Genomic DNA, 25,674 nt, shown 5'->3' with positions numbered 1-25,674 from the left:
GCTGTTCTCTTTTCTATTTTTTTTTCTTCATGTTTCATCATGAAGTGCCTTCTCAGTTGTTTGTGAAGTTACTCCACTACCCAGTCAAATTCTGACCTCTTCAGCCACTGTAACAGACCAGCCTAGTCTCACCCACAGCTGATGCATAGCAAAGACCGTTTTATCCAGCTACTCTGGGTGCATTCTGCAATAGAAAACTGCTTCTTAAAGACTTTTGGTATTTAGATAACAGAGTTACATGCATTTAACCTGAACAGCATTTTTCTAATGTGTTCCACTATGTAAAAGGCACTCTATGCAAATAAAGGCTTTGTTTTTCTTTTGGATGCAAGCAAAACTGGTCTTTTTTAAATCCGTAAAGCACAAGTATAAGGAGCTTCAATGCTTACGAACAGATCGACTTGCAAAAAGTGTCTGCACAGCTTACTGTGAGGAACATCTGCAGAAAATAAGCTTTAAAAGATCTGTGAATGTACCAAGTCCTCTTAAAGTCTCAGTAATCCTAGGAAAAATGGTTTAAGGTCCACATATATTGCTAGATGATTCCTCAACATGTTTCAAGGCTCCACAGATTTACTCCATTAAAACAGCACAAAATACACATATGAGAAGCACCCAACTATTTACCATTGTTTGAACAACCACACTCTGCGAGAGTGAACTTATTGCCAGCTGCATTGTGTAGCTTCTAAAACGTGTGTATATATATATATATATATATATATATATATATATATATATATATATATATATATATATATATATATATATATATATATAAAAAAAATAAAAAAAAATTGGCACAAAACCTAATTCCTACAGAGGAGAACTCTCCTTTAGAAATTTACCATGGATAGAAGCCTCCAAAAGACAGGCAAGTTCATCTGAAAAGAAAAATACATACCATAACGTTTCTGTTGCCAGTGACACTTGGCTGACAGTCCCCATTGCTGGAAAGAGATAACACTCAAAACAAACACATAAAATGACATGAACCACCAGTCTGAGGCACAAAGCTGGAGGCGATAGCAGCTGTGTCCTACCACTGAGGAAAAAAAACAAGGTTGGAGATGTACATGCTTTTCCACCCAACTGCGCTCGGTCTTCTTCCAATGGGGTAGAAAGGCTTTCGCTCATTTTAACACAATGGTCAGCAGTTATACTGCAAGTGCTCCTTTGTCAAAAAACCTGTTCACATTTTTCACCCTAGCACCTACATTTTAATAATGATTAACAATAACTGATGGTGGGGAAGTGAGGGGGGAGGGGGCATTGTGGAAAAATACCACAAAAAGAGAAGTACACCTGAGAAAGTCTTTTTAAAATGAAAGAGGAAAGAGACAGAGACAGAGAGACAGGGATGAAAGATGACCAGCGTAGGGGCCTGGGCAAGAGAGGGTCACTGTGGCTGTTCTTGGGAGCAGAGCTGGGTGTTTCTCAGGCCACATCAAGCTGTCCTGTGCTGCTGCTGCCATCAGTGCTATGCTAGGGCACTCTGCACTGGGCGTGCTGTGCCCGGCCAAAGGAGGCTGGGTTAAGTCTGGGCTTCTCTGGTCCTTTAGTGGCCGTCGTGGGTGGTTATCATTTCCTCTGCACGCCGGTGCGTTTCTAGGGCCTTTACTGTAGACATGTCCTGAGGCAGCTCTGATTTGCGGCGCATCAGGGGGCGCTCTTTCCTCTGGTCCCTCTGAGGCTAAAACACAAAAATATCATGCCGTTGGATCTGACACTGTAACTGTCTAGAAGGGCATTAAAGAAAAATAAGGCGAAAAAGCCCAAAACAAATATCATGATGATCAAGTGGCTCACAGTACTTAGTCACTACTAAGTACCAATTTACCGACTTTACAGAGTTGCAGAGTAGGCTAGACCCATGACTGAAGACCAAACTCTGACTAGACTGATCAGAGTTAACTTTGTTTTACAACTTGAGCAAAATATATATAACCCTGTGGTGTGTACCCATAAGCACACAGCAGTTTCTCTGGCTCTGCAGAAACAGTGCTGAAAGTTGTTTCACTTCAGAATTTATCAAGTTACCTGTCTCATATCTCTGCTATTCAAAGGAAAACATGCATCTCCAAAATAGCAAACATATAGGAGACAGCAAAAAAAAGTGTTCTTTAATTACAATGTAAGTTAATATAAAGAGATTTTATTTCAAGTGATTTTGGAGCATTTCTGAAGGTCCATTCATCATGAAACTTACAGAATGTGAAGGGCAACTGCTGAGTTTAAATGATAAACTAATAAATACATGAAAAAAAAAAAAAAAAACAAGATACTTTTTTTTCTTTTACACAGTGACGTGTGCGCCAACGTCACTCACGCTTACATCTCTGACGCATGCATCAGCACATGTGCTTATCAAAACTTGCTTTGTGGTGTCCGTCACTGAAATTGATATCCCTATAGGCAATTCTGATACTGCGTTCTGATAAGTGCCAGTATGGACTCAACACCAATAAATTACATAACATTACATGACAATATGCTTTTCTGAGCATAAGATGGATATTGTAAGTACTTAAAAGCTGCAGTGTGTACAATTTAGTGGCATCTTGTGGTGAGATTGTAGACTGCAACCAACTAAAGACTCATCCCACACCCCTCTCTTTCCAAGTGCGTTTTAAAACCTACAGTGACCGGCATGTTTCCGCCTCTTTCACGACAAAAATTCAGCCTCCCTTGCTTTTTCTCGTGCTAAATAATCAGTATGAACCTCGATTTGTCAAACTTCTCACAAGAAAAAATGGTTAGCCAGCACCAGCAGCAACCACTGATTTTTCTTTCTCCATCTACCAACCAGAGCTATAGTGCCACTAAATTCAAGCTACTTCATCCAAACAAACAAAGACCCAGCATTTGGTTTGTCCATTCTGGGCTTATGCAGAATGGGGGTGCAACACAGTAACCTCTGCTCTTATGTAAATATGAAAGACTCAGTCTAAGCAAACGAAAGCACAACCATTTTTATTTACAAGTGATTATACACTAATGAAAACATGACTTAATATTCTACATATCATCTCTGCCAACACATGCATAACATGTATAGCCTTTCAAAGATTGTGAAATATTTTATTGAAGAAAAACATAAATAATAAAAAACATTTAATGGCAAAAAAAAATGTTTTAATTTCTTCTTACTGTGAAAGAGACAAGCAGAAGGAATGTGATTTGGTGATCTTTTGAAATTAAATAAACAACTGCCCTAAAATGCTTTTTTTTAATTGAATTTGAATGTGCTAAGCTTTCTTAAGCCCGAGATACATCAACCATCTTGGGAAAGGCTGGCCATCTCATTAGCAGTTATAAAAATGTGTCAAGCTAGATTATAAACAGTAAAAGCTACTGGCAGCATAAAACCTTCTCCTTTCTAAAATCAAGACAAAAATCAGGGCACTGGGTAATTACCTGAGTAGCTTCCTCTTCCACTGTCTTTTTAAGCATCATGACATCATCCATCATTGCACCATCTGTTTCAATCTCCATTGGGCTGCTCAAGCTGGTGGAGTCAATATACATGAGGAACTATAAAACATAAATTAGCAAAAAAAAAAAAAAAAAACAAAACAAAAAAAAAATAATGTATGAACTGTACCAAATCTTAATGTAGCACTAAAAATGCATGCTATAATGTGTCTTTTTAAATCCGTTTTTCAATCTGAGTAGAAGCTGAAACATAATTAAATAAAGTCTGTTTACACTTAGCCACTTCAGATAGCAGTCCAGTGAGCCCAAGATGCTTGATCATGGGACAGCCAAGAGTAACCAAGACACATTGGAGATGGTCAGCTACTTGACTGGTCAAATCACTTCAGGAGGTGGCTTAAGACGCAAAAAGCCAACTGTAAATGTCCGTTTCTTCAAGATGTAATCACTACTCCCCTTAAACGGACTGCTTCAGTAGTTGTTAGCTATTGCTAAATGTCTACAACAGGTCGATTTCAATAAGCATCTCCAGAGGTATGACAACACAGAGAATTCCATCTAGACAAATGGATCTGCAATCGATTGTGTAAGAAAGCAAACATTCTAAGCTGCACAGCTTTTCTGGGAACGTACCCAACATTATCCTCTCCCACCTGCATTGACTCCTCTGTCCCTCATGCACAGAGCGCTTTCATTAGTGAAATTAATCAAGGATGATAAAACAAAAGCTGTATGCAACAACTCCTGCACCTTTTACACTGTAAGCATCACAAAAAACTGAGCTCTTTTCATGACTCCAGGCATCACCTCAGCAGATTCTGGAAGACAACTCCCTGGATTTGCATATAACATAGGAAATAATACAAACCGGATTTCTGTCTTTTATCAAGTGTACATGTAATATGGCTAAATCTTACCTGGACATTATTTGCAAATGAGATGTATGAAATGGCAATGTGTAAATACGCTCAACAAAATTGTTTTGTGCTTTTTTGCAAATCATTTACATCACCAGTCATTGAATATATCATGTAATAAATTCACTTAGCTAGGTCTGTAATGCTAACGTTTTCAATTATTGCTTATTTCAGGAATGTTTCAGCATCCATCTCATCTTTAGTATGTGAAATGTTCAACAATGAGTTAGGTGACTGACTTCACCAGTTAACAACAATGGACTTTTGGTCCCGAGAGCTTTTGTAGCAGCCTAGATTTCTAGTAACTGCCTTATTGTAAGATGAGGCCCTATCCAAGTTTTAAAGCACTTAGGAATTCTTTCCGTCGCTGCCATCACCAATCAAATGAATAAAAACCAGTAAGCCAGTGCCACTGATAGCAATACCTTTGCATGCCAAGTTTCACAGATTAGCAGCAACAGTCTGAAAAGTGGCCAGCCACCCCCTATACACATGTATCGTGTTGCAGATCTGTTTTCTCTCTAATAATTAATCCAATTACCACTACTGTGGTGCTCCATGTGCTGCCGTTTTGCTTGCCAGAAGGGCTGCAACAAAGAACTGATTAAATTGGTTGATCAGTTAATTAGCAACAAATCTCATTAATAGTTGGCTTGACGATGCTTATGTTACCCATATAAATGACCCAACACTTAACAGAATATACAAACAAAGACTGCAGTACAATATGGAAACACCTCACTTTAACATAAAATAAATAAAAAAGTTTTTCGTAAACTCCCCAAGATCGACCTCACCTGATCTCACGTGGCTGAATTACTATGGTGAGTAAGAGAAAAAACCCTGCAGGCGGAAGGTTAGCAAGGTGAGCAAGATACCAAAACTGAAGTCAAATGTCAAAAAAGGCTGCAATTTGAAATTGTTTAAACTACAGAGCTAAATAAGACTGTTCCAGTCTCTTGTGTTTTGGCATCCTGGCTACACAAAACAGTATTTTAGATCACTGAAAACCAAGCTTTTGCATAATGTTCTTCATGCTGAAGATTTTCAACAATGTGTTTTTTTTCGTGTAGAAGGGTAAAACTCACCCTTGAAAGCACTGGCCTAATAATGCCTGTGGTCAGTGCAGTTTTACTGTTAGAGAGAAAACCGGATTAAAGTAGTATTTTCAGAAGTAATGCAAAAGGTCTGTTAACATTGCCTTGGAAATAGTCTTGTTTTTTGTTGGTAAATAGCATTTAAAAGCTCTAATGATGCAGCAACACAGGTGTCCAAGAATCCCCTAAGCAGGGAAGTGTCCAATTACTTTTCCAGCCAGGGCTATGTCGACTACTATGAATCCTGCCTTTACAGTCCAGAGAAATACTCACCTGTGGATTTGACTTGGCAAGGTTTTCTATCTTTATCCATGCTTCCTCACGCTCTTTCCATTTTAGCTTCTCTCTAAAAGACACAAAAGACAAAATCACTCACATGTAAGCTTGAATGTGTAGAAGTGAAAATAAGACTGGAACTTGAACTGCCATACTTATTTTTCTCTGCTCTAAACTGTTGTGTGCAGTCATCAAAGAGTTTCTGATTCATCTCCATAAAGAGCTTCAGTGCATTGTAGATCAAGCCATGGATGGTCCTGAAGGAAAGGATGGCAAAAAGAAGAAAGGTTTAGGATGTTATACCGAGATTATTTCTCAGGTCACTCAACACTTGACAGTATCATGAAAACTAGGTGTTTTTTTTAAAAATGGCCAATAGAACAAGATAAATCAACAAAACAATCAACATAATTTTACACTTCGATGAGGTGATTTTGTCTGAATAGACAAATAATGAATAGTTAAGACTGTAATTGCATTCCAGTAAGACGGTTATTGCAGTAGTTGAAAAGTTTTTGTAGCTATAGTTCTTTTTCATGCACAAATTCTATTACATTAACACATCTGATTTGGATAAATTCACATGCCAGGATTTTTGTTTGTTTTACATCTTTCAGTACAAGACTTTCTTCTTCACAGGACTACTCAAACCACTTCACAAGAACTTCCACCAAGAATTTCTTTACCAGAAACAAAGTTCTGGTGAAAAGGATCTGACTCACTTGTTCCAATGGGTTTTGGAGTTGCGGTAAAGAGCGGGGAACATGATGGGCAGGATTCTGGCTGCATTGTCACTGATCAGACTCATTATGTACTCATTGTTCCAGTAGTACAGTGCCCGCTCTGCAACCTGTGGCAATACAGCTTGTCAAAGTCTGGCAAAGAAACATGTGACAACAGGACTGTACACAGTACATTGTACAACACTGTACACAGAATGTCTGTACATCTTAATAACCCAAAATTTAATCTAAGCTAGTTATTCCCCCAGTGCACTAAATGACAAATCTGCTAGACCTACATATCCCCTTGCATGCTAGACTTATTAATCAAGTTATTAAACTTAAAACGTATTATTCATCAACTTTAAGTTAGATTTCTAGTAGTGATCAAATAACACCAAATTTATGCATGTGAAGAATCAGACCACAAACAGGCCTTCAGTGTAAAAATGTGAAAAAACATCATCTATACACATTTAGATCCCTCATCTCTGACAAAGAGAATCTACAGCCATGTTTACATTAGTCTCATTTCCTAATTTTGATTTTTTTACTCAGAGAGCATCTTTCTATCTTTATAACATTGTATTCACATATATATGTAATGTAAACAAACTCATGCTCTGAAACGGCTGCATGGGCACTTCTAACTTCCACACAACATCTATCGGAGTCATTTTAAGGCAGAAAAGAAACAAACGTGCACCACTTCCTCTCAGTAATGTGAATATTTACTTGTCAGAAAGAGGACAAAAAATTAACAGTGCAGGGGCCAAATTTAACACAAGGCCTGTTTACGTCTGCATTAACAAGTGTTTTGGTGACTGGACCATTTTCACTTTATATTGTGAAAAGCCAGGTGTAAACACACCCAGGATGCACGCAAACCACATTCAGAGGTTGTCAGAGATGAATGCTGACTGCATTTAACACAAGTGCAAACAGAATGCACTTTTGTTACCTGTATTCAATTATGAGAGCAGAAACGCATCTGCCAGAGTAAACAAAATTAAGGATGGAGGATAGGCAAGGTTGAAGTTATCCCCAAACCAAGAGCCTTCATGCTGACATGTCGCCTCATATCATAATGGGGAAAGTGTATACAAAAGTAAAACGGAAACATGTGCATTTGTGCTTTTTACGCAGGAAAAGTACAATCAGATCAGATCTGGTCAAACTGGGAATGCTTTTTAGAGAAAAGTTTAAATGGAATTTAAAGTTTATCCAGACACAATCTGGATACAAAACACTTTAAAGCAAGGTGTAAAACAGAGACATGGAGGTTTGAATGTCCAATTCCAATGGGATTTAAATTTGAACTTTGACTAGGTCATTCAAAATATGATGAAACTGTGCTTCAGTTGCAAATTGTTTACCATTTAATTACTTGACACTTTCATCCGTTTAATTAAATCTTGACTCATTTCATTAAATCTATTAATTATTGATTAAGAAATTAATCTACACAGAATGCTTCCTTTGGTCCCTCTTTCACTGTCATTATTCAAAATTCCATCTGAGCGATTAGGAATTTCTTCTTTTATGAGGCAGGAATCCTGTACAGATACCTCAATGTCCATGAAGTATGATTTTGCCTGCCCAAAATCATCTCATTACTTACATAGATCTTCCAATAACAATTCTGCAAAATTCTCTACAGCTGAGTTGGTCAGATACTTTTGCACACATGACTACATGTCTTAATGCTATATCTTTTTCCATTACCTTTCCAAGCCATGGAATGGGGGCTGATATTCAATGCAGAAATGAATGCAGAAAATGAAACTATGCAAATACACAGTATAGCTTTGTGCCTACAACATATTTCCCTTTATTCAAATATTCTGAAAACAGCGTAGGCTGACCTGAAAGTGTGGACTGGAGACACATTTAGCTAACTGCCTGAAGAGCGGCTCCATTACTTTGACAAATTCGGAAGGTTCGATGACATCTAGGATCTCCTCCAGCTCATTGAGGAACATCACTTCCTTTGGACTGTGAGTCTTTGGCCAGTACTTCAGAAGAGCCATGACCACCTGTATATTTATTTATTTAAAAAAAACAAACAAACAAACAAACAAACAAACAAAAACACTTCTGTAATTCTTGGTTTAAAAAAAAAATTACAATACACAGAGCAAAAAAGACAGCACATTACTGAAATTCATTTAAGTTACCAAAAACCATGACCATAGTTGTTAGTTTTATTGGTTTCCCCTATATAGGAAACAAGGCTGCATAATTGTCTAAGGCCAGATACAATCACAAGTCAGATACAGCAGCTACCAACGGTTACTAAAACGAATAAAATTTTAACTCGCTTTACTAACTCTAGTAACTACTTTCAGGGAAATTCTGATAGCTTTTTCAAGTCTGTACAGCACTGTCTACAGCACAGATTTATAGCTTATACATAAAGTGTCAAACATTTGGCGAATAATACTGTGAACAAAGAGGCAGAACGTACTGGCTCAGTGAGGGTGCTGTCCTTCTCCAAAAACTGTACCACACAGTATGCCAGCTACACAGACCAAACAAAGAGGGAGAACGAGAGAAGGGAAAAAGTGAGTGCTACCAGCAATATAATTACAATGGCATCTGCATATACATATCTTGTTGTGCAGCTATGTGTTGGTAGTACTGCCTTGTTGCTATATTCACTTTTATATAATATTATTTATATAATATAATTTTCCAATTTGTCTACATGTCTGATATTATTTATATTTTTTACACAAACAACCAATAAATAATTAAAATAATGTATACAGAACACAGACAAGCTGGAAAACAAGCTGATGCCCTGATCACAATAAGCACACATTTACTTAGACAAATCTGTCTAAAGGTCATACCCCGTGCGGCGCTCCACCACACTGTGGGGGCCGTGGGAGTGTGTTGTGCATCACTAGTTTTCATTTCTCTAAAATTCCATTAGGTTTACAGTCAAAATATAGCTAGCTTCTGAAGACAGATAAAGGCACATTATGACACATAATTCATACCTGTGGGTGGTAAACACTGAGAGACTTGACTTTATGTAAAGGCAACAGAACTTTCAATAGGAAAATTTTGTGCTCTTCTTTCAGCGGTAAGGCAAACCCGTTGATTATGCTGGAAAAGTGACAGAGGTATTATAACCCTCATATGGATGCAGTAAAAAGATTAGCAAAATCTTAATGAAAAAGGATTTAAGTAACATACCTTCCTAATATTTCCAGTAACTCAGCTATTCCGTTATGATGTTCAGTTTCGTAGATGAACCTGAAATGAGAGTCTGAGATTTAGCCAGACTGCCAGATCACAAACAACTTCAACGCTGAGCAGACGCTGCAAATTTCCAATGCCTTACCTATAGAAAATATTATTAATTTGCTTCCTGATGTAGGCTCTAAGGCCTAGAAATTTGCCATAAATACGATGCAGAGTGGTCTTCAGGAAGTCTCTTTCCCGAGGGTCTTCACTGTCAAAGAGTTCTAAAAGCTGAAAACAAACCCACAATTACTGGGTTTTACTTTTAAAGAATACTAAGCTAAAGGATAACGATACCAAAAGCACTGTAAAGTCATACCTGCATGACAAATCTCTGGTCGATGTACTTTTTGGCTATGTTTGGCTGGAAGTCTGGGGACTCTAAGAACCGCAGAAAAAATTCATAAACAAGCTGGGGAAGGAAAAAGACAATGAACAAAGTGAGTGAGCAGTGTAGTGTGGACTGATGATGAGTATTTATGCATGTATGCATATACACATACCTGTAGGTGTGGCCAAGCAGCCTCTAACGTGGGCTCATCTTCTTCTGGGTCAAATTCTGCCCCCGTTGGGTTGGATGAGGGTGGTAATGTCCTAAACATGTTGACTGCAAACTGCAAAAAAGACAAACAATAATACTGAGCTAATCAGGTGGAGTAATTCATTCCCCTAATGAGGTTTCACATGATCACACAAAATAAATCATTAAATCTAATACTTTATTTCCATTTAAATATAAAATGTATTGAATTCACAGATGGTGAGTGAATAAGTGTCGAGAGACAGATAAAATACCAACTAACAAGGTGGTTGGTGTAGTGTAGTGGTTAACACCTTTGCCTTTTACACTGCAGACTGGGGTTCAATCCCCCTCCAGGGCAAGCACCCTACACTATACCAATAAGAGTCCTTGGGCAAAACTCCTAACACCACATTGGCCTACCCGTGTACAACGATCAAACTACAATTTGCTCTGGATAAGCGCGTCTGCTAAATGCCATAAACATAATACTTTCACACTTCAGGTTTCTTCCACACCCAAAGCCACTTGCACAATGTTCTGTATATACGGTCAACTGTGAAAGCTGTTTTCAAAGTGCGGACAATAAAACAGCACTGGGTGTGCAATAATGTGTCATGTTACTTCCCATTTCAAGTTTTCGTTCTTCTTTATGTACAATGCGTGGTCCAAATAATTTTTACTTTCCTCTAAATGCACAATTTGACAAATGAATTACCAACTGCAATTTATTTTATTAAATGCAAAGTTCTGAGACCACTGCACAAAACACAGTTCTTGTCACTGCCTGCATCTTCAAGTGAGAAATGTGAAATGTGCGTCATTTGTTGGTGTTGCATGAGGCGTGCCATGTTTTCAGCAATAATTTCTAATCATCAGTTTGGCAAGTGACATAGAATTGCACAATCCATCCATGCTTTCAGAAGAAAATCTACAGTGTAAACAAACTTGTGATTATGCACCCCTCGCCCAAACGCGCTGTGAACCAGGATACAGAGCAAAGTGTTCAGACAAAGAATAGAAACTCCAAGCGAGCTGCTAAATATCACAATGCAAAGAGAGAAGTTAACAGGTGTCCACTGACCAATGGTCCTTGGATCATCTTTAAAGGTTAATTGTCTTCGTAGGGTCCATATGTTTAATCAGAGAACTGCACTGGAATGTATAGGAGTCTACACAAACAAGTTGGTTACACCAAACCCGCTCCTCAGATGAACACATTGTTTTGCTCTGTTAGCTCTTTAGTTAATCTGAAGTGACAGCCTCTGTTACTAAGCCAAAATGAAAACCTAGCTACTTGTTTTCCTGCAGTTATTTTGGAAGAATAAATCATGTTTTCAATTGTATCGTGTGCTGCTAAATTGCTGTGCAACAACAGTGCTGATACTTAAAAACACAAGTTTGCTGTTTCTCAGAATAAGTCAGAATGCACAACCATAGCTCGGACAGCAGAAATGCTGCATTTTTTCAGTTTCAGTGCCTCATATTTGTCAGAAAAATATTAAGGTTTAGCATTATGAATATTTGTATCAGAATTTTACTTGTGTAACTTGGTGAATAAACAAAGTCCATTATCTTGGAGCCTAATAAATGGCTTAGGTTTCACCATGCTGAACCTTAATTACTGTCTGGCCTGACAATGGCAACACAGTATACACACAGAAAATAAACGCAAGACTGCACTCTTCAGTGTTCAGACTCTTCCCTCCACTTTGATGATAAAAGCAGAGAACTTCAAAGTGTCTATGTTCTTAATGGGGTAGGATGAGGGAACTCTAGGGTAAGAGTATATTATCATGCTGATTTTGCAGGGCTTTGCATTTTTTATTCTCCTGCACTGATCAAATACGAGCAGAATCAGAAGAATGAGTCAATTTGCACTTCGATCAGCAGTGGTTTCCTGCTTAACATGAAGCTGTCTTTGATAAATATCAAAGGGATGTTATTCAGCGCTGAATTGGCTAATGTTGGCACCAGAACACTTTGGCCATGTCCACTGAATCACTCCCGCCAGTCTCTGGCCAAAAAAAGGCACCATAAAAGGAAAGGTAAGGAAAGATCTAATGCGCAGTCCAACAAGTGGGCTCTAGCTTTTAATATAACCTTTTTAGGGCTGACTGACAGACTATTAACACCTTAAGATTTTGAATTGGAGGAGCCCTGAAACAAGAGTGTGAGTACTGCCTACATATAATTCAACTGAAAGATCAATGAAAAGAACTTGACCTACAGGCAGTCTTTTGTGACAAGAAGAACTAAAAATGCTTTATGATTTATAACTATAGCTGCTCAACACTGAGCCATATTTTAAATACACTAACTTACAGTTCTTCAGGCTGGTCTGAATTAAATCGCACCCCTCCACTAGAGATTCACCACAGTAAATTTGAGGTATTCGAACCACTCACATTGCATGTTATTGACCTATTTAGAGTCTGTCCTATTATATGCACTTCATCATACGTGACCATTTGTAAGAATAAATCCATAACTATGTATAAAGAGACTGCAATATGGAACACCACTGTGCTACAGTGATTGATTACTGGAGAAGGTACTCTGTATATCTGAGAATACAATGCTAAATGAGATCTTCAACGCCAAGCAAAACCATGATGGACAACATCCTGGAAGAAATTAGTGCTGCAGATGATGGTAATTCACTCACCATGTGCACAACTTCTGGGTAGATGGGCTCAGTGATCACATTCCTGTTGTGCGTGATGTATTCCACCATCTCGCTGAGCGCCGCCCGCTTTACCTCCTTCCATTTCAGGTCACTCAGAGGGTCGGATACAAAGTCAAAGAGCACGCAGCACTGGCGCAACTTCTGCATGAACAGTTTCTCCTGCTCTGCTGGGGGCACATCTATAGCAGGAAGAAAGGCATAGACTGTAAATGTGTGGTTTTTTTTTTTTAACATATTCTGTACATTCATTTTCATTGTGTTGGTTTAGCAATAACAAATAGTAAATAAATACATAAGTTTTACCTAAATAAGATCTATTTAATCTATTATTTTAACTAAAGGGTTTACTCAGGGATTCACAGATATGCGGGCCAACATCCAGCAGTTTTCATCTACACACCTATCTATGCATAACCATCAATTTTGTGTGGAAATTGGTACTAGATATGCATAGATTAGCATTACAGACACTATTTTTTTCACTACGGTTACAAATGCAGTAAAAGGCATCACCTAAACTTTCTGTTCTAACAGAGCCCAATACACATCATCAAATATCGGTCAAATCAAAACTTTCAAACATCTAGTGATATTAATATGATCCCAAAACCAATGCACATCCCTAGTCTTACTCTATACATTAAATGGTATAAAGACAGTCAGACAAACCTTGACAATACATGCATCAGGCATGCAGCGATACCACTTTTTTATGACTGAGTATGAGGAGTATATATTTTTTAGTACTCACCGATTCCAATACCATACTGAGTAACCTACTTAGAATAAGGTAGTTGTCGGTGTAAATGAGTGCAATGTTCCTTAACAGTTAAATCATTACAATGTAGCTGATTTTAAAAGAAATGCAATAGCTAGCTACGTGATTAGTTATTTTGGATCAAGCAGTGCTGTAGTGGAGAAGAGTGGGTTTTGTTCCTAATCAGAAAAGCGCTTCTGTACTGCTGTAAGTACAGTATGTTTTGCAGGTTTAAACCCTGATCCGTCTCTTCAAACAACAGTCTCTGTAGCACAGCAACAGTAAGAATCACACCCAAGGCCAACACACCTGAAGAGCTCACTTGTGGAATTTCACATCTAAAGTATTTTGTATGGCTGGTTGAGCTGTAGTTGAATGTCCTCTAAAGCCAGGCACTATGGCTATGCATATTTACACAATTTATATACACACACTGCACATAAACACTGTTCTTTCTATGTGAAACACTCCATCCATGAACAATTTCAAATAAAGCTGTTTAATTCAAAATAGCATACTCCACTCTTGAGTACTGAGTTTAGAGAAACTGAGCAGTACTACAAACACTGTGCACAGAAATTCAGAAATTCAGGCAGGGATATACACGGTAGTACAACACAGTCTCTTTACAGCCTATAAAATCATCATATTAACATTTAGACCTTGTAAATCTATTCAGTCAAACGGAGTAAAGTCGGCACAGTGGACTTTGGTTTTAAAAAAAAAAAAAGAAAAAAAAAAAAAAGTCCACTCACCTCCATGTCTCCACCCATACTGCGGAAGCAGCTGTGATTGGGTGTTTAAAAAAAATGGCTAAAATCACACAGGGTCTGGTGGGAATCTGCCAAGGCAAATAGCTAAAAACACCCAGTGGCTTTGTGTCCAACTGTCACATGGTCAGTAACTCCTTTCTGTGTGATCAGAGCCACCATCGCTGGATCTGTTCATTAGTGTGCCAGCTATACTCGGCTTACATCAGACAGTCAGCGGATATCAGAACATTAGTATCAGTGCATTTTTATAGTAACAGTACAAAAAAAAAATGTGTAAGGTATTAGCTTCATACCTGATACCAGTATAGGTATCGATGCTTCCCCAACAGGCATAAATGACTTCATGTTTTCATTGTAGATACAGCAATTATGGCACAACAATTATGTCAACACACACACACCAAACAAACACTGTAACAACAACAAACACTAACAACAAACACTGTAACAACAACAACAACAACAACAAACTAGTTATTAGAAAGAGTGTAAAACTTGTGATCTGTGTTTTGCCTCTCACTCATTGTACTTTCTCCAAGTCAAGGGAAATACTGGTTGATGTTATACTGCATCTTTTTTTCACTTCACACTGGCTTCAAAAGGTCAATTAAATGGGAGTGGCTAGAAGTGTTTAGCTCTGTGGTTGAGGTGCAAAGTGAAGAAAAAAAAAAAAAAAAAGAGGTTTATGAAAGTTTAAAGGGTGTTCTACACTACCATAAAAAATTCATTAGTGCACAAAAAATGCTTGGCTTTAAATCAAAAAGTAATAACTAGTAGCCTCCTTTTCACTGAAGCCCAGGAGCTCAAGTCTAGAACCTTAGCGCCACAGCTCGATTTTCTGATATCATTCCACAGGGATTACACCCTGCTGTCTGTCTGGAACCTGTAACTGTAGAAACATCAATGTATTGTAAAGAGAGTTTCAGAGGCAACAGTTAATTTGCTCTCAAACTAACATCAGTAAAAGTGAATCCTCTACAATTTGACTGGCTTTAACGCCAAAACCTCCTTTGAGTATAAAAGAGGGCTTCTTCCTAGTCAATCTACTACTTCAGCTTTTATGAAACCATCTCAAAAGGATGGTCACTTTGAAAAAACCATTACTATATTTCCCATATTTTCATAACGCTACAGTAAGTTGTGTTTGCGTACAAGAATGGAGTCAGGGTTCCTAATTTATTCTTACTCAGAGAGAAATTTGGAAAAGATCACAACCCCAATTTAACAGAAGCTGCTTATATCCGTAACGAAGTCTTCCACAAAGCCTGTGTAAGTGGCAACTCTTTTTAAAGAAAAGAAAAGAAAAAAAAAAAAAAAAAAGACCTCTTCCAAAGAAGAGAATCACAATGAAGATGATAGCGCACCAGAATAAGACTGCAGTCCTTTGAGATTTTTAAATTCTAAAATTAAAATTACAAACTACGTCTATGGTGCATTTGTTATTGTCCCCTTCACTGTGTAATCTGCTGATGCAGTTCACTGTTACAGATGATGCATTTTTTTTTTTCCCCCAAAAAAACAAAAGACAACTGTCACTTCAGGACAATTAACAAAAGAAAAAAAAAAGAAGAAAAGTCCTGCTCTAAAGGCAGCTCGTGATGCTGTACTTGCATTTTTCATCCAAAACTTCCTACATTCTGGCTCATATAGTGAAAACGGTCTTAATAAAAACAACACTTCCTTGAGTGCTCGATTCACCTCTGCGCAGCTGTCAGACTTGTTTTCGCATACTTTCCCACTACCAGACACACAGAATTGAAGGATTAGAAGAGGGGTATAGTTACATACTTCCACCCCAAGTTGCAGGCCACATACCAAACTATTAACAGACTTAAAAGCCTCAAAAGAAGAAACCTTTCACAGTTTTGTTTACAATATATCCACAAGGTACAAAACACTACAACTGAACAAGTGACTTTTTCCTTTTGGTTTAACACCTACACACAGGTAAGACACTACTCTTGGCCTTTGATATAGCACAGCATCAGGAGAAAACCTAGTAAACACATAACTGGCACTACAAATCACATTTCAAGGAATTCAAGGAAAGTGGGTCAAGCACCTTAGGGGACTGTTTGGTGCTCTCTGTTTCATGTGCTCTCTGTCTTGAGCATTTTAAACAAGATAGGAGAGGGACAGAGAATGGGTGCATTCAAAATAAAGAAGCCCATCTAAAAGGGACACCGACTGTAAACAGCAGGTTTTCAAAAGACTGCTTGGTGGCTTTGAGAAAAAGCATGAACAGAGAATAGCAGCTTTTCCCTTCTTTGAAAAACAACAAAGAAACAGGCTTTTCACAAAAAAGATAATTGCTTCAGAGGGATAGTCCCTCTCTATACACATACACACACTTCCCCAAGCTGTGACCTCACTTCCTTTGACATCGGCAGTCTCAGTGGGGGGATGGGAGAGGAAAAAGACAGTAAAACAGCTCCAACCCCCACCACTCTACCTTCCTGCTCACACTTTCAACTATGCTCCAACTGAGGCTTCCATGTTTGTTTATTAGCAACATGCATTGTTTCTTTAGTCCTTTTCAACAAAAACACAATCAGAGCCTAAACCTTGAATACAAAGAAAGCTATTTGCTTCAAATTAAGATGTAGTAAAATACATTCTTCTGATCCCAAGACAAAAAAAAAAAAAAAAAAAATCTCCTTTCTACTCCAGTAAACACAAGAGAGTGCACAGAAACATTCCTATCCCTACCCCCTCCTCCACGGACAATGAAACGGAAAGGCTCACCTCTAAAGTGCATGAGGGCCACAGGCTGAAAAGGCCCGTTGGAGCTTGGCGCGTCCAGAACCATCTTGCTCTCGTCCTTAGAGCATGTTAACATTTATCAGTCCAAAAGGAGGAAAGGAGAAGGTTGCTTAGCTAACGCAAGGAGCTAGCATCCATTTCAGCACCACCACTCTCAGCAGAAAATGAAGCTCCACTGCCGCTGGAGGGAATCAGCTAGCTAGTGATGTCATGCACCAAGAGGCAATTGGCTTAGCAGAATCACATGACTTGGCCAGGGGATGGCAAGCTGAGAAGGCTTGTGATTGGCTGTAGAGTTCAAAATAGGGCGGGACACTTGGAGCAAGAAATGCACTGAGCAGACATGTGGATTTCAAGGAAAGTACAGCCAGCTTTCTGCTAACCTTTTCCAGAGCTGTTCTCACACATCTTGGGCAAAGAACCTGCCAGCTAAAATCTATTTAAGTGGGAAAGGAAAAGATGTCCTGTTGGGGTGATGCTTATATTTTTGGAGGGTCCTCTGTTGTCCTAAACATTGTTTCAGTAAAACTTTTACAAATTGAGTAAATAATTATGTAACTGTACCAAGTTAAATCATTTTGGTCATAGAATAGAAGGGGGTGGTGGTGGTGAAGTGGTCATCATTTATTGGCCTTGATAATTATTCAAAATCTAAAAATGTAAAGATGTTATAGGTGGTATTACCTATATAAATACATGTACATCACCCATGTTCAACTGCCATGATAAAATCACATGCAATTCAGACCAAAAAAAACCCTTAAAATAAAAGAATACACATGAAACTAAACTGACCAAGACTTCCAAGAATATTACACTTCCATAAATGACACCATAGGAAGGCTCTACGATCTTGTTTTTAAGTTTTCTGTTGCTGTATAGCTCCCTGCAACTTTGATGTCGCTGTCGTAACAAAATCTTGTAACTAAAATACGAAAGGAGCAGGAGAAAGAAAAAAGTTCCTCACTTTGAACTGCAGTTAATAGAATAAGGAACAAGATTTTCACTGCCATATCAATTGCAGCTTGCAATTTTAATAGCCTATACTTAAAAAAAAAAAAAAAAAAAAAAAAAAAAAAAAAAGTCTACTCAAAACTCAGAGCTTGTAGATCACCAACCTTGTGACCCCAAACTCTGTTTTGTGTTCTTCCTATACTGAAATCCTGACCCAGCAAACAAGGAGCTTGCTAATTAGAGTTGAATCAGGTGTGCAGAACATGCACAAATATGTGCACAATCCTAAGGACTGGACTTGGGAACAGCCAAGTTAGACAAATCAGAAGCAACAAGCTGTGTACAAGGCAATGCAACTACAACTGTCAGCCTAGCACAGTACGTTTAGTGTTCAAACTCTAAGCCAGAAGTGTATGTGGTGGTCTTTATAGAGAAAATAATAGGCCTGATCCCAAATTTCTAGAAACCAGTCACAATTTAAAAACATTTGATCACCAAACAGAAAAAAAAAATCTCAATTTAAAACCACTCACAATATCAGTCAGAAAAACTGCAATTGGATACCTTCCCCAAATCATTCAGCCCTAGCAGACAGTGCAAAGTGAGCTCTTCAGAAAGAAATACCACTGACACTTTTACTGTTGATTGTGAAAGGGAAAAAAAGACCAACACAACACTTTTGCTGCTATGCCACTGTGACATAATTTCCCATATGTACGATAAACAAGCAACCACACTGAAGCAGTGAAGTGCTGACAGGAAACCACATATCAGCAGCTCATTTTCAGCAGCGGGCCTGCAGCTGCCATGTGTCGCCTTATCAGAGCTGAGACACAGATGATGCAGCGCAAGAGGAAGACACCCACTCCCTACCTCTGAGTGACAGGGTAATTTAAGCTACATCACAGCTTGCATGCATCTGTGAGCAGACTCCATTATTATGACTGAAGTGTAAAACATTGAAAAGGACTTTTTTTCCTCAAACTGTACAAGTCTTGTTTTTAACATAACTCTTCTAACATGCAACTTAAGAGAAACAGCTTTCTAAAGAAATATAGCCATAAAAGCAATGCATTGTCCTTAGTGTAGTCTGAAGAAACAGTAGAGGCAATGTACTACTGCAGTTGTTCTACAGAAGACAACCTGCGGCATCTGACAATCAATAAACATGGGAGTAGATAAAATGACAAAGGGCTTGGTTCTTTTAACAGTTAGTGTGCAACAAGTTGAATTACACCACAGGCTCTTCTACTCTGTCTGAAGTCAACACAGAGAGGAGCAGACTAAAAACAGCACTGAGACAGAGGCATTGATCGGCATCAAAGCATATGACCTGAACATAATGTTTCAGAGAGAGGACACTGCAATTCTGGGTCATATATTACAAGAGACTCATGTCTGCAGGGCCCCACATAAAAGGCTTATCTGCACTTGTGGTTCATTTTAAAAGAGCTCCTGTTGTTCTTACATCCCATTACCGTCATGAACTGCCCCTGTGACAAGTTTTGCTTTATTTTCGGACACATTCAGAACTAAAACAGATTTCAGTACAACACTCCGTTCTTTAGTCTATCAAGCAATAATCAGCATTCGTTGTTATTACAGTGGATTAATCTATGTATTTATTTAAAGCTGTTTAAAATAAGAAAACTGCCTGACTATAAGCCTGACACAGGGTGTTAAGAGTAGTTTAATTGTCAGTGAAGACCTTTTTATTTTTTGGTAACTCCATAAAAATTCACTTAAGATCAGACTACAATGCTTCAAACCCAAGCAAGTAAAACATGCATCTGCATCTGTAAAAGCAATGGTAATGTACAGAAAAGGTGAAAATGTTATTTTGCTTCTGCTGTGGACCCAAGCAACGTATTTGCCATCAGACAAAGTTTACATTTACCACTAGAGGGAAGCATTCCTGAAGAGCAGCTATAGCCAAGCAGGTCTAGCCTATTGGTCAGTCAAATCAAATCAACACTGATTCATTAGAGGCAGTCTTGACATTTAACTACACAGAAATATATTTTGTGCAGTTTGTACAAAGAGCAATTTGTATATTAAGAGAAAAATTAAGTCACACAAAACCAGGCAATTAGTTTTCAGTAAGTATGTAAGTAAATACAAAATATGAAACAACTATATTTATGTGAACACAATATTTACTAATATGCACAAGTTTGTATTAAATATTAACCTCTAAGCAAGACTAAGTTACTAAGTTCAAATTCATATTCTGATTTCAGAGAGTTGCTTCTTAAATCAACTCCAGTAAATAGTTGCTTAATGCCACAGTTCAAAACAGAACACACTATATCTATATGCACTAAACTAGTGTGAGGTATGTGCTCTATGCTGTACACAACTACACTGTTCACAAGCACTTTATGAGCTTTTACAGAGAAAGAAAGACAGTGGGTCTGTACTTGTCTTGGCATCAGGACATCCAGAAACATAAGGACCAGAGAATTAAAGTTATCTAAGGATTAGCCCTAAATATAGCCACTTGAGTTAAACCCAGGACGAAGTCTCATCCCCTTACGTCTATGATTGTTTCCATGATTTTGTATTACATAACTCAGCTTCAAAGGAGGTGCCAAGATCACTTATATTACTTTTAGTCTAAATGTAAAACCTAGCAAATGTGAAAGTGTCTAAATGCCATTTTTCTAGAATTCTTGTCTTCCTCAATAGTATGCAGTCCATATGATCTTATAGCTCCAATGTTAACTATAGTTTCTTTGAAGAATAGTACACACGAAGCTTTTTCCACATCACCCATAAATACAGGCTGGTTTTACCAACTGAAACTAAACACCTGAAACTGTTTAGTAGTGGTCTGCTTCAGTGGGAAATGCTAAATACTTATAGCCATGTCAGACATTTGTCTAGGGTATCACATTAGGAGTAATTGCTAATTTTTTCCACCACTCCTTTTCCTTTTCCAACAGAAGAGGCAGTCACTCTTAAAGCCATATGAAATCAAAAGGGTAAGAATGTTCAAGCAAATGTTTGAATACTTTTGTTTTTGGTAAAGAATATTACCACTAACTTCATGAGGATCATTTTAAGAAATTACAGAACGTTGCACAAATACAACCACCTCATCTAAGGGAATTGGATGTACTGGGACATTTGACTTTGTACAAGACAGTAACTGATGCAGGCTTTGTTTCTGGTCATGTGACAACACAAACCAAAAACAATCAATGCAACTAAAGGCAGTTGAATAACAATATATAAATTAGGAAAAGTCGTAAGGTTAAATGTAGCAAAAAATGAAAATTTGCCGAAATACATTTGGTGCTCAAAAATAGCATAATCTTTTCTAGACTGTTACTCCAAGAAGGGAGCTAACAACGTTACACTAAAATAGAACTCTACACTGTAATGTTCATAGTTATACAAAATAATATACTATGAAACTTCAATTAAAACCATCTATTCAAGTACATTTATTAAAAGGTTCCTTGTTTTGTGAGACAGATTTATTTTGTTTTTATTCAGTATATTTTTTTTCCTTCACAGCTTTAAAACTTTTCAGAAACCCTTAATATCACTGATGTACAGCCCGCAGGCCAAATAGGTCAAATGTAGACAAACACATCTAGTGTTTAAAATTAGATAGGACATGTACATGGGCTCAGTTTGGAACAGCTCATGCACTGTTCATTCAGCCAGAGAGTCATGCTCACATCAATATCCCCGGGATTCACAGGCTAAGATAAAAACAATGTACAGTGAGTGTACACTGTCAGTCTGCACTGCCACAGTGATGCTTAAAAAAAAAATCATACTGTAAATGTTTTCTTGTATGGAACATTCTCTACAGCCAGCCCCTAATAAATAGCAATATATGTCTCTAAGCTCTGAACAAAATGTTCTCAAACATTTCCAGAACAAGGTCATCAAAACTGTAAACCACACTCTTTCATTCACATCACTACAAAAGCAAGTTTACCTCAGAAAGATGCTGTAAAATAAACATCATACCGAAAAGATATAATGATCTGTGTTCCATCACACAGCTAGTTATACTGTGAATCTATAGAGTGACTCATCATTTGAGGTAAGGAGCGAGTGGGTTGTTTTCACTGCTTTGCCTGAAGGACTTAGGTGAATGTAAACCTACTGAGCTTTACCTTTGAAAGCAGGCAGTTTTTGGAGCTCCCTGTTATTGCTGAGGCTAAAGCGAGAGGAGCTTTGCCTCTTTTCCTTTTTGACAGGGGCTTGGGATCCAGACTGCTTCCCCTTCAGCAGCTGTGTGGTGGGTGGCACGCTATTGCTGCCTTTCCTGTTTGATCCCTGAAGGGAGGAGAGGAAGAGCAGAAGAGAGAGAGAGAGAGAGAGATCCATCAAGTTTTTTTTTTTTTTTAATTTAGCCTTTCACCTTTCAGTATCAAGCAGAAAGGGATATCTCATGAGCTCATCCCACACTCTCATGAAGTTAAAGTCTCATTCAGATTCAGATTCCTTTATTGATCCCAGGGGGAAATTGCAGTTGCAGCCATTTATGTAAAAATAAAACACTTTACTAATAATTTAAGACAATATAGAGAATTTACAGTATGTACACCAGATTTAAGTACTTCACAGACTACACAGGCAGACACCCAAGGGTTCAGTGTTGCATACTTCAGCCACCTGCCTGTACAGCACAAAATCTCTGTGAAGCCATGGCTACTTGTTAAAAATTACCTGCAAATGAGTCATCAGTTTCACAAAAATGTCCTTCAATATTTCCCCTGATTGCAAAGATTCTTTGCACTAAAACCAATTATTACAGTAGTAAGCAGCATCTGATTTTTAAGCATCCACGTCATTAGTTAGCCTGGCAATCCTATTCTTTTTTTTTTTTTTAACAGAATGATATGTGACAAATGGACGAGTGGATTTCACTGCCCAATAGGCAAGACTCTGACTTGAACCAAGCCACAAAAGTCTAATGCTATTAGGCAACGCATCATATTTCATGTAAATAAAGCCTCATAGCAACAGCTTGCGTGGATTCTAACAGGATGAAGTAATATTAATAGTTCAGCAGAGCGTCTGCACGCTGGCGAGATAACAGTGGATGACTGTAGAAAGGGAGGGCTGTTTTCAAACGTCTAGTTAGTGGGCTGTACGTATACTGTTAGGGCTTTTCAAGCATTTTTTCTTGCCTCTAATAGCATGAGGTGTGTAGCTTAAGTGCTTACTTTGGGGTTCCTCTGGCTGTGATTAATGTAGACCTACCTATAATTTTATCTTGTCAGCAAACTTCATAAGTCCCTAACTAGCTACATAAGCATCACTCCAGAGTTATTTGGACAGAAAGGATTTTTCTAAAATTTTATACGTGTCCAGTCTGTGAAAATACACTCATTCATATGAATCTGAATTTTCGCTCAAATTCAAGGAAGAACAAAGTAGACTACTGGTTGGTCATATCAAGCAGCAGAATATGGTATTTAGTTAGCTAGCCAAGTTATCTAACAGTTAGTTAAGCACACGGCTAGCTCGATATGCGAGTCTGCTAGCCTTAGTTATCCACCGTTAGGTTATTTAGGTAACGTTACCTCATGATCCGAGTTTTCTTGTCCTGCAGATTTACCGACTTTTCCAGACTTCGGCGTATCCTAACAGAGAACAGAAATCAGGAATGGAGTACAGTTGACGATATTCTCAAGCAAAATATATAAGCCACTAATCTAATTGACCCGACTTGGAGATAAATGTAGAAATAAAAATGACCAGAATATAAACAGAGCGGCTAACTTGGCGATAGTGATTGCAAACCAGCTAACCGTTAACTTGGCTGACAATTCAGTTGCAGCTATGCTGGCAACTCAGCTGATGTAGCCAACTATACAGCCAATAGCACGTACGAGAGCATTTTAAGTGAAGAGGCTAAACCAAGGCTTTAACCGTATACATGACAAACACTGCAGAAAATGTACAACTTTCCAGCGTTAGCAATAGCGCAACAGCTCCAGGCTAACTGTCAGGCTAAGCTGTTCAATATCAGGGAGCTGTAGCGTTAACGTTAGCTAGCTTACTGGCTAAGCAGGCTACCCCCATGAACATCATGCACAATTATTTTACTTTGTGTCTCTTTCGTAATTTAGTACAATTTGTGAAACGAACTCCAAACAAATTCCCTTCTGCCTTGATACAAATAGGTTAACGTTAGCTAGTTAACCAGGTAAACGGCAAACAAACTCTAGCCAGTGATACAACACTAGCTTTAGCTATATTAGCTCTACGCCCCACCGACCTGGGTAGAGGAAGACGACAAGCTACCAATGAAGTAATGTCACTGTTTGAGGCTGCTTTTGTCTGCTTGCATGCCAAGTAGTCTATGATACGTTCATTATGAACCCTTAAGTAGCGTTCAAACCTAAAGGAAAATCTCAAAAGCGAACTTACCTTGTCTTTTTTCGTTTTGTTCGGCATCGCACTCATGTGTCCGGCCGACCCTACCCTACAGACTCAGACTCGCTCCGCTCCGCGACAGCAGTTAGTTAGCGACTCGTCTTTCTCCTCATATCTGATAGGCTGCTGATAGCCAGCTAGCACAAACTGTCAGTGTCACGCCGAAATTCCCCTCTCCTGGTTGGTAGGAGGACATGCCTAGACTTTATTTTCAAACTAAAAGAAATGATGTGCAGGTGAGTCGTGCTTAAAACCGTTTCTCTTTTCTTTAGGCTGGCGGCGTTGATCAGGTCCGCGTGACGTGAAATTTTATATATATATATATATATATATATATATATATATATATATATATATATATAGCAAGATATAACTGATGTTAGATTTGTCGAACTGTCTCCACAAATTTCATTTTACAAGGTTTCAATGACTGATTGATAACTCCTTGTTTGTGTCAGTAATTTCACTGAAACATAGGACAGAGAGGCGATCCCAAAAAGATTCCAAGCATTTGGGATTCGAGAGTCGACTCCACAGCTTCGAGCTTGCCCACGCACGCGCGCACACAGTAGGAGTGTGGCATATTCTGCCGCCACCAGTGACTATGTGTGTGACTCACATATACTGAACGCTCAAGACAGCCTGTCTGAAAAATGCATCCTTCCATAACACACGCACGTCAGTAGATTTGGACAAAGCTTCCCGTTGTAACAAAAAGTGGCTTAAATAAATTTCTCCAGTTCTGAAACATCTACCCACCAAAGTGTTCAGCTAGCCTAACACTTAAGTTAGCTCTACAAACTGCCTTGCTGAGGTCAAATATACCATATAAATAGACACCTTAGCCCATTAGATTATTATGGCAAGATCCACTGTCAATTCTATCATCAATGTTTTATATTCTTATCATGGTACTTTAGGTTGCCATATTTCCTTCTGCATGTTTTGAATTTTATAATTAAGAATTGTTGTGTAGAATCAACTCAATCAATTAACATTATTCAGAATGGAAATAAAGAGTTCCTCTAAAATTGGCCAGCCTGATCCAGAATGATGCAAGTACTAGTTACACTTATCATTAACAATTACTTCAGTCTTACAGCAAAGGGAT

At 38.3% G+C, this 25,674-nt stretch overlaps 1 protein-coding gene across 5 annotated transcripts; it reads right to left on the bottom strand.

The window, feature by feature from the left end:
• Nucleotides 1-786: 786 nt before the first annotated feature.
• On the bottom strand, nucleotides 787-24,668 carry ppp2r5cb (protein phosphatase 2, regulatory subunit B', gamma b). 5 transcript variants are annotated; one of them, XM_017683002.2, is made up of 16 exons: nucleotides 24,558-24,668; nucleotides 23,708-23,767; nucleotides 22,292-22,454; nucleotides 12,888-13,087; nucleotides 10,203-10,313; nucleotides 10,019-10,111; nucleotides 9,800-9,930; nucleotides 9,652-9,711; nucleotides 9,453-9,561; nucleotides 8,915-8,968; nucleotides 8,313-8,483; nucleotides 6,448-6,575; nucleotides 5,881-5,982; nucleotides 5,723-5,795; nucleotides 3,418-3,534; nucleotides 787-1,693 (listed from the first exon to the last, which is right to left on the bottom strand). In XM_017683002.2, the coding sequence occupies exons 1-16, from the start codon at nucleotides 24,591-24,593 to the stop codon at nucleotides 1,559-1,561; spliced, it is 1,743 nt and encodes a 580-aa protein (XP_017538491.1). In that variant the 5' UTR covers nucleotides 24,594-24,668; the 3' UTR covers nucleotides 787-1,558. The 5 variants fall into 5 exon arrangements, 4 of the variants coding, with proteins under 4 accessions (XP_017538491.1, XP_017538500.1, XP_017538509.1 ...); XR_001856568.2 differs by having other exon boundaries at nucleotides 1,556-1,693; nucleotides 3,418-3,508; XM_017683011.2 differs by lacking the exon at nucleotides 3,418-3,534.
• Nucleotides 24,669-25,674: the final 1,006 nt, after the last annotated feature.

The sequence above is a fragment of the Pygocentrus nattereri genome, chromosome 4 (assembly GCF_015220715.1).
Source record: "Pygocentrus nattereri isolate fPygNat1 chromosome 4, fPygNat1.pri, whole genome shotgun sequence".
Classification (NCBI taxonomy): domain Eukaryota; kingdom Metazoa; phylum Chordata; class Actinopteri; order Characiformes; family Serrasalmidae; genus Pygocentrus; species Pygocentrus nattereri.
The sequence above is the reverse complement of the archived record's forward strand: the minus strand, read 5'-3'. Positions and strand labels throughout refer to the sequence as shown.

Bases quoted from the DNA above. Each gene is read 5' to 3' on its own strand.
- ppp2r5cb (XM_017683002.2), bottom strand. From the start codon at position 24,593: ATGAGTGCGATGCCGAACAAAACGAAAAAAGACAAG. The intron at 6,576-8,312 runs GTCAGCCTACGC...GTATTGCCACAG, and splicing joins TCTCCAGTCCACACTTTCAG to GTTGCAGAGCGGGCACTGTA. The intron at 5,796-5,880 runs GTATGGCAGTTC...TGTGTCTTTTAG, and splicing joins TTTAGAGCAGAGAAAAATAA to AGAGAAGCTAAAATGGAAAG.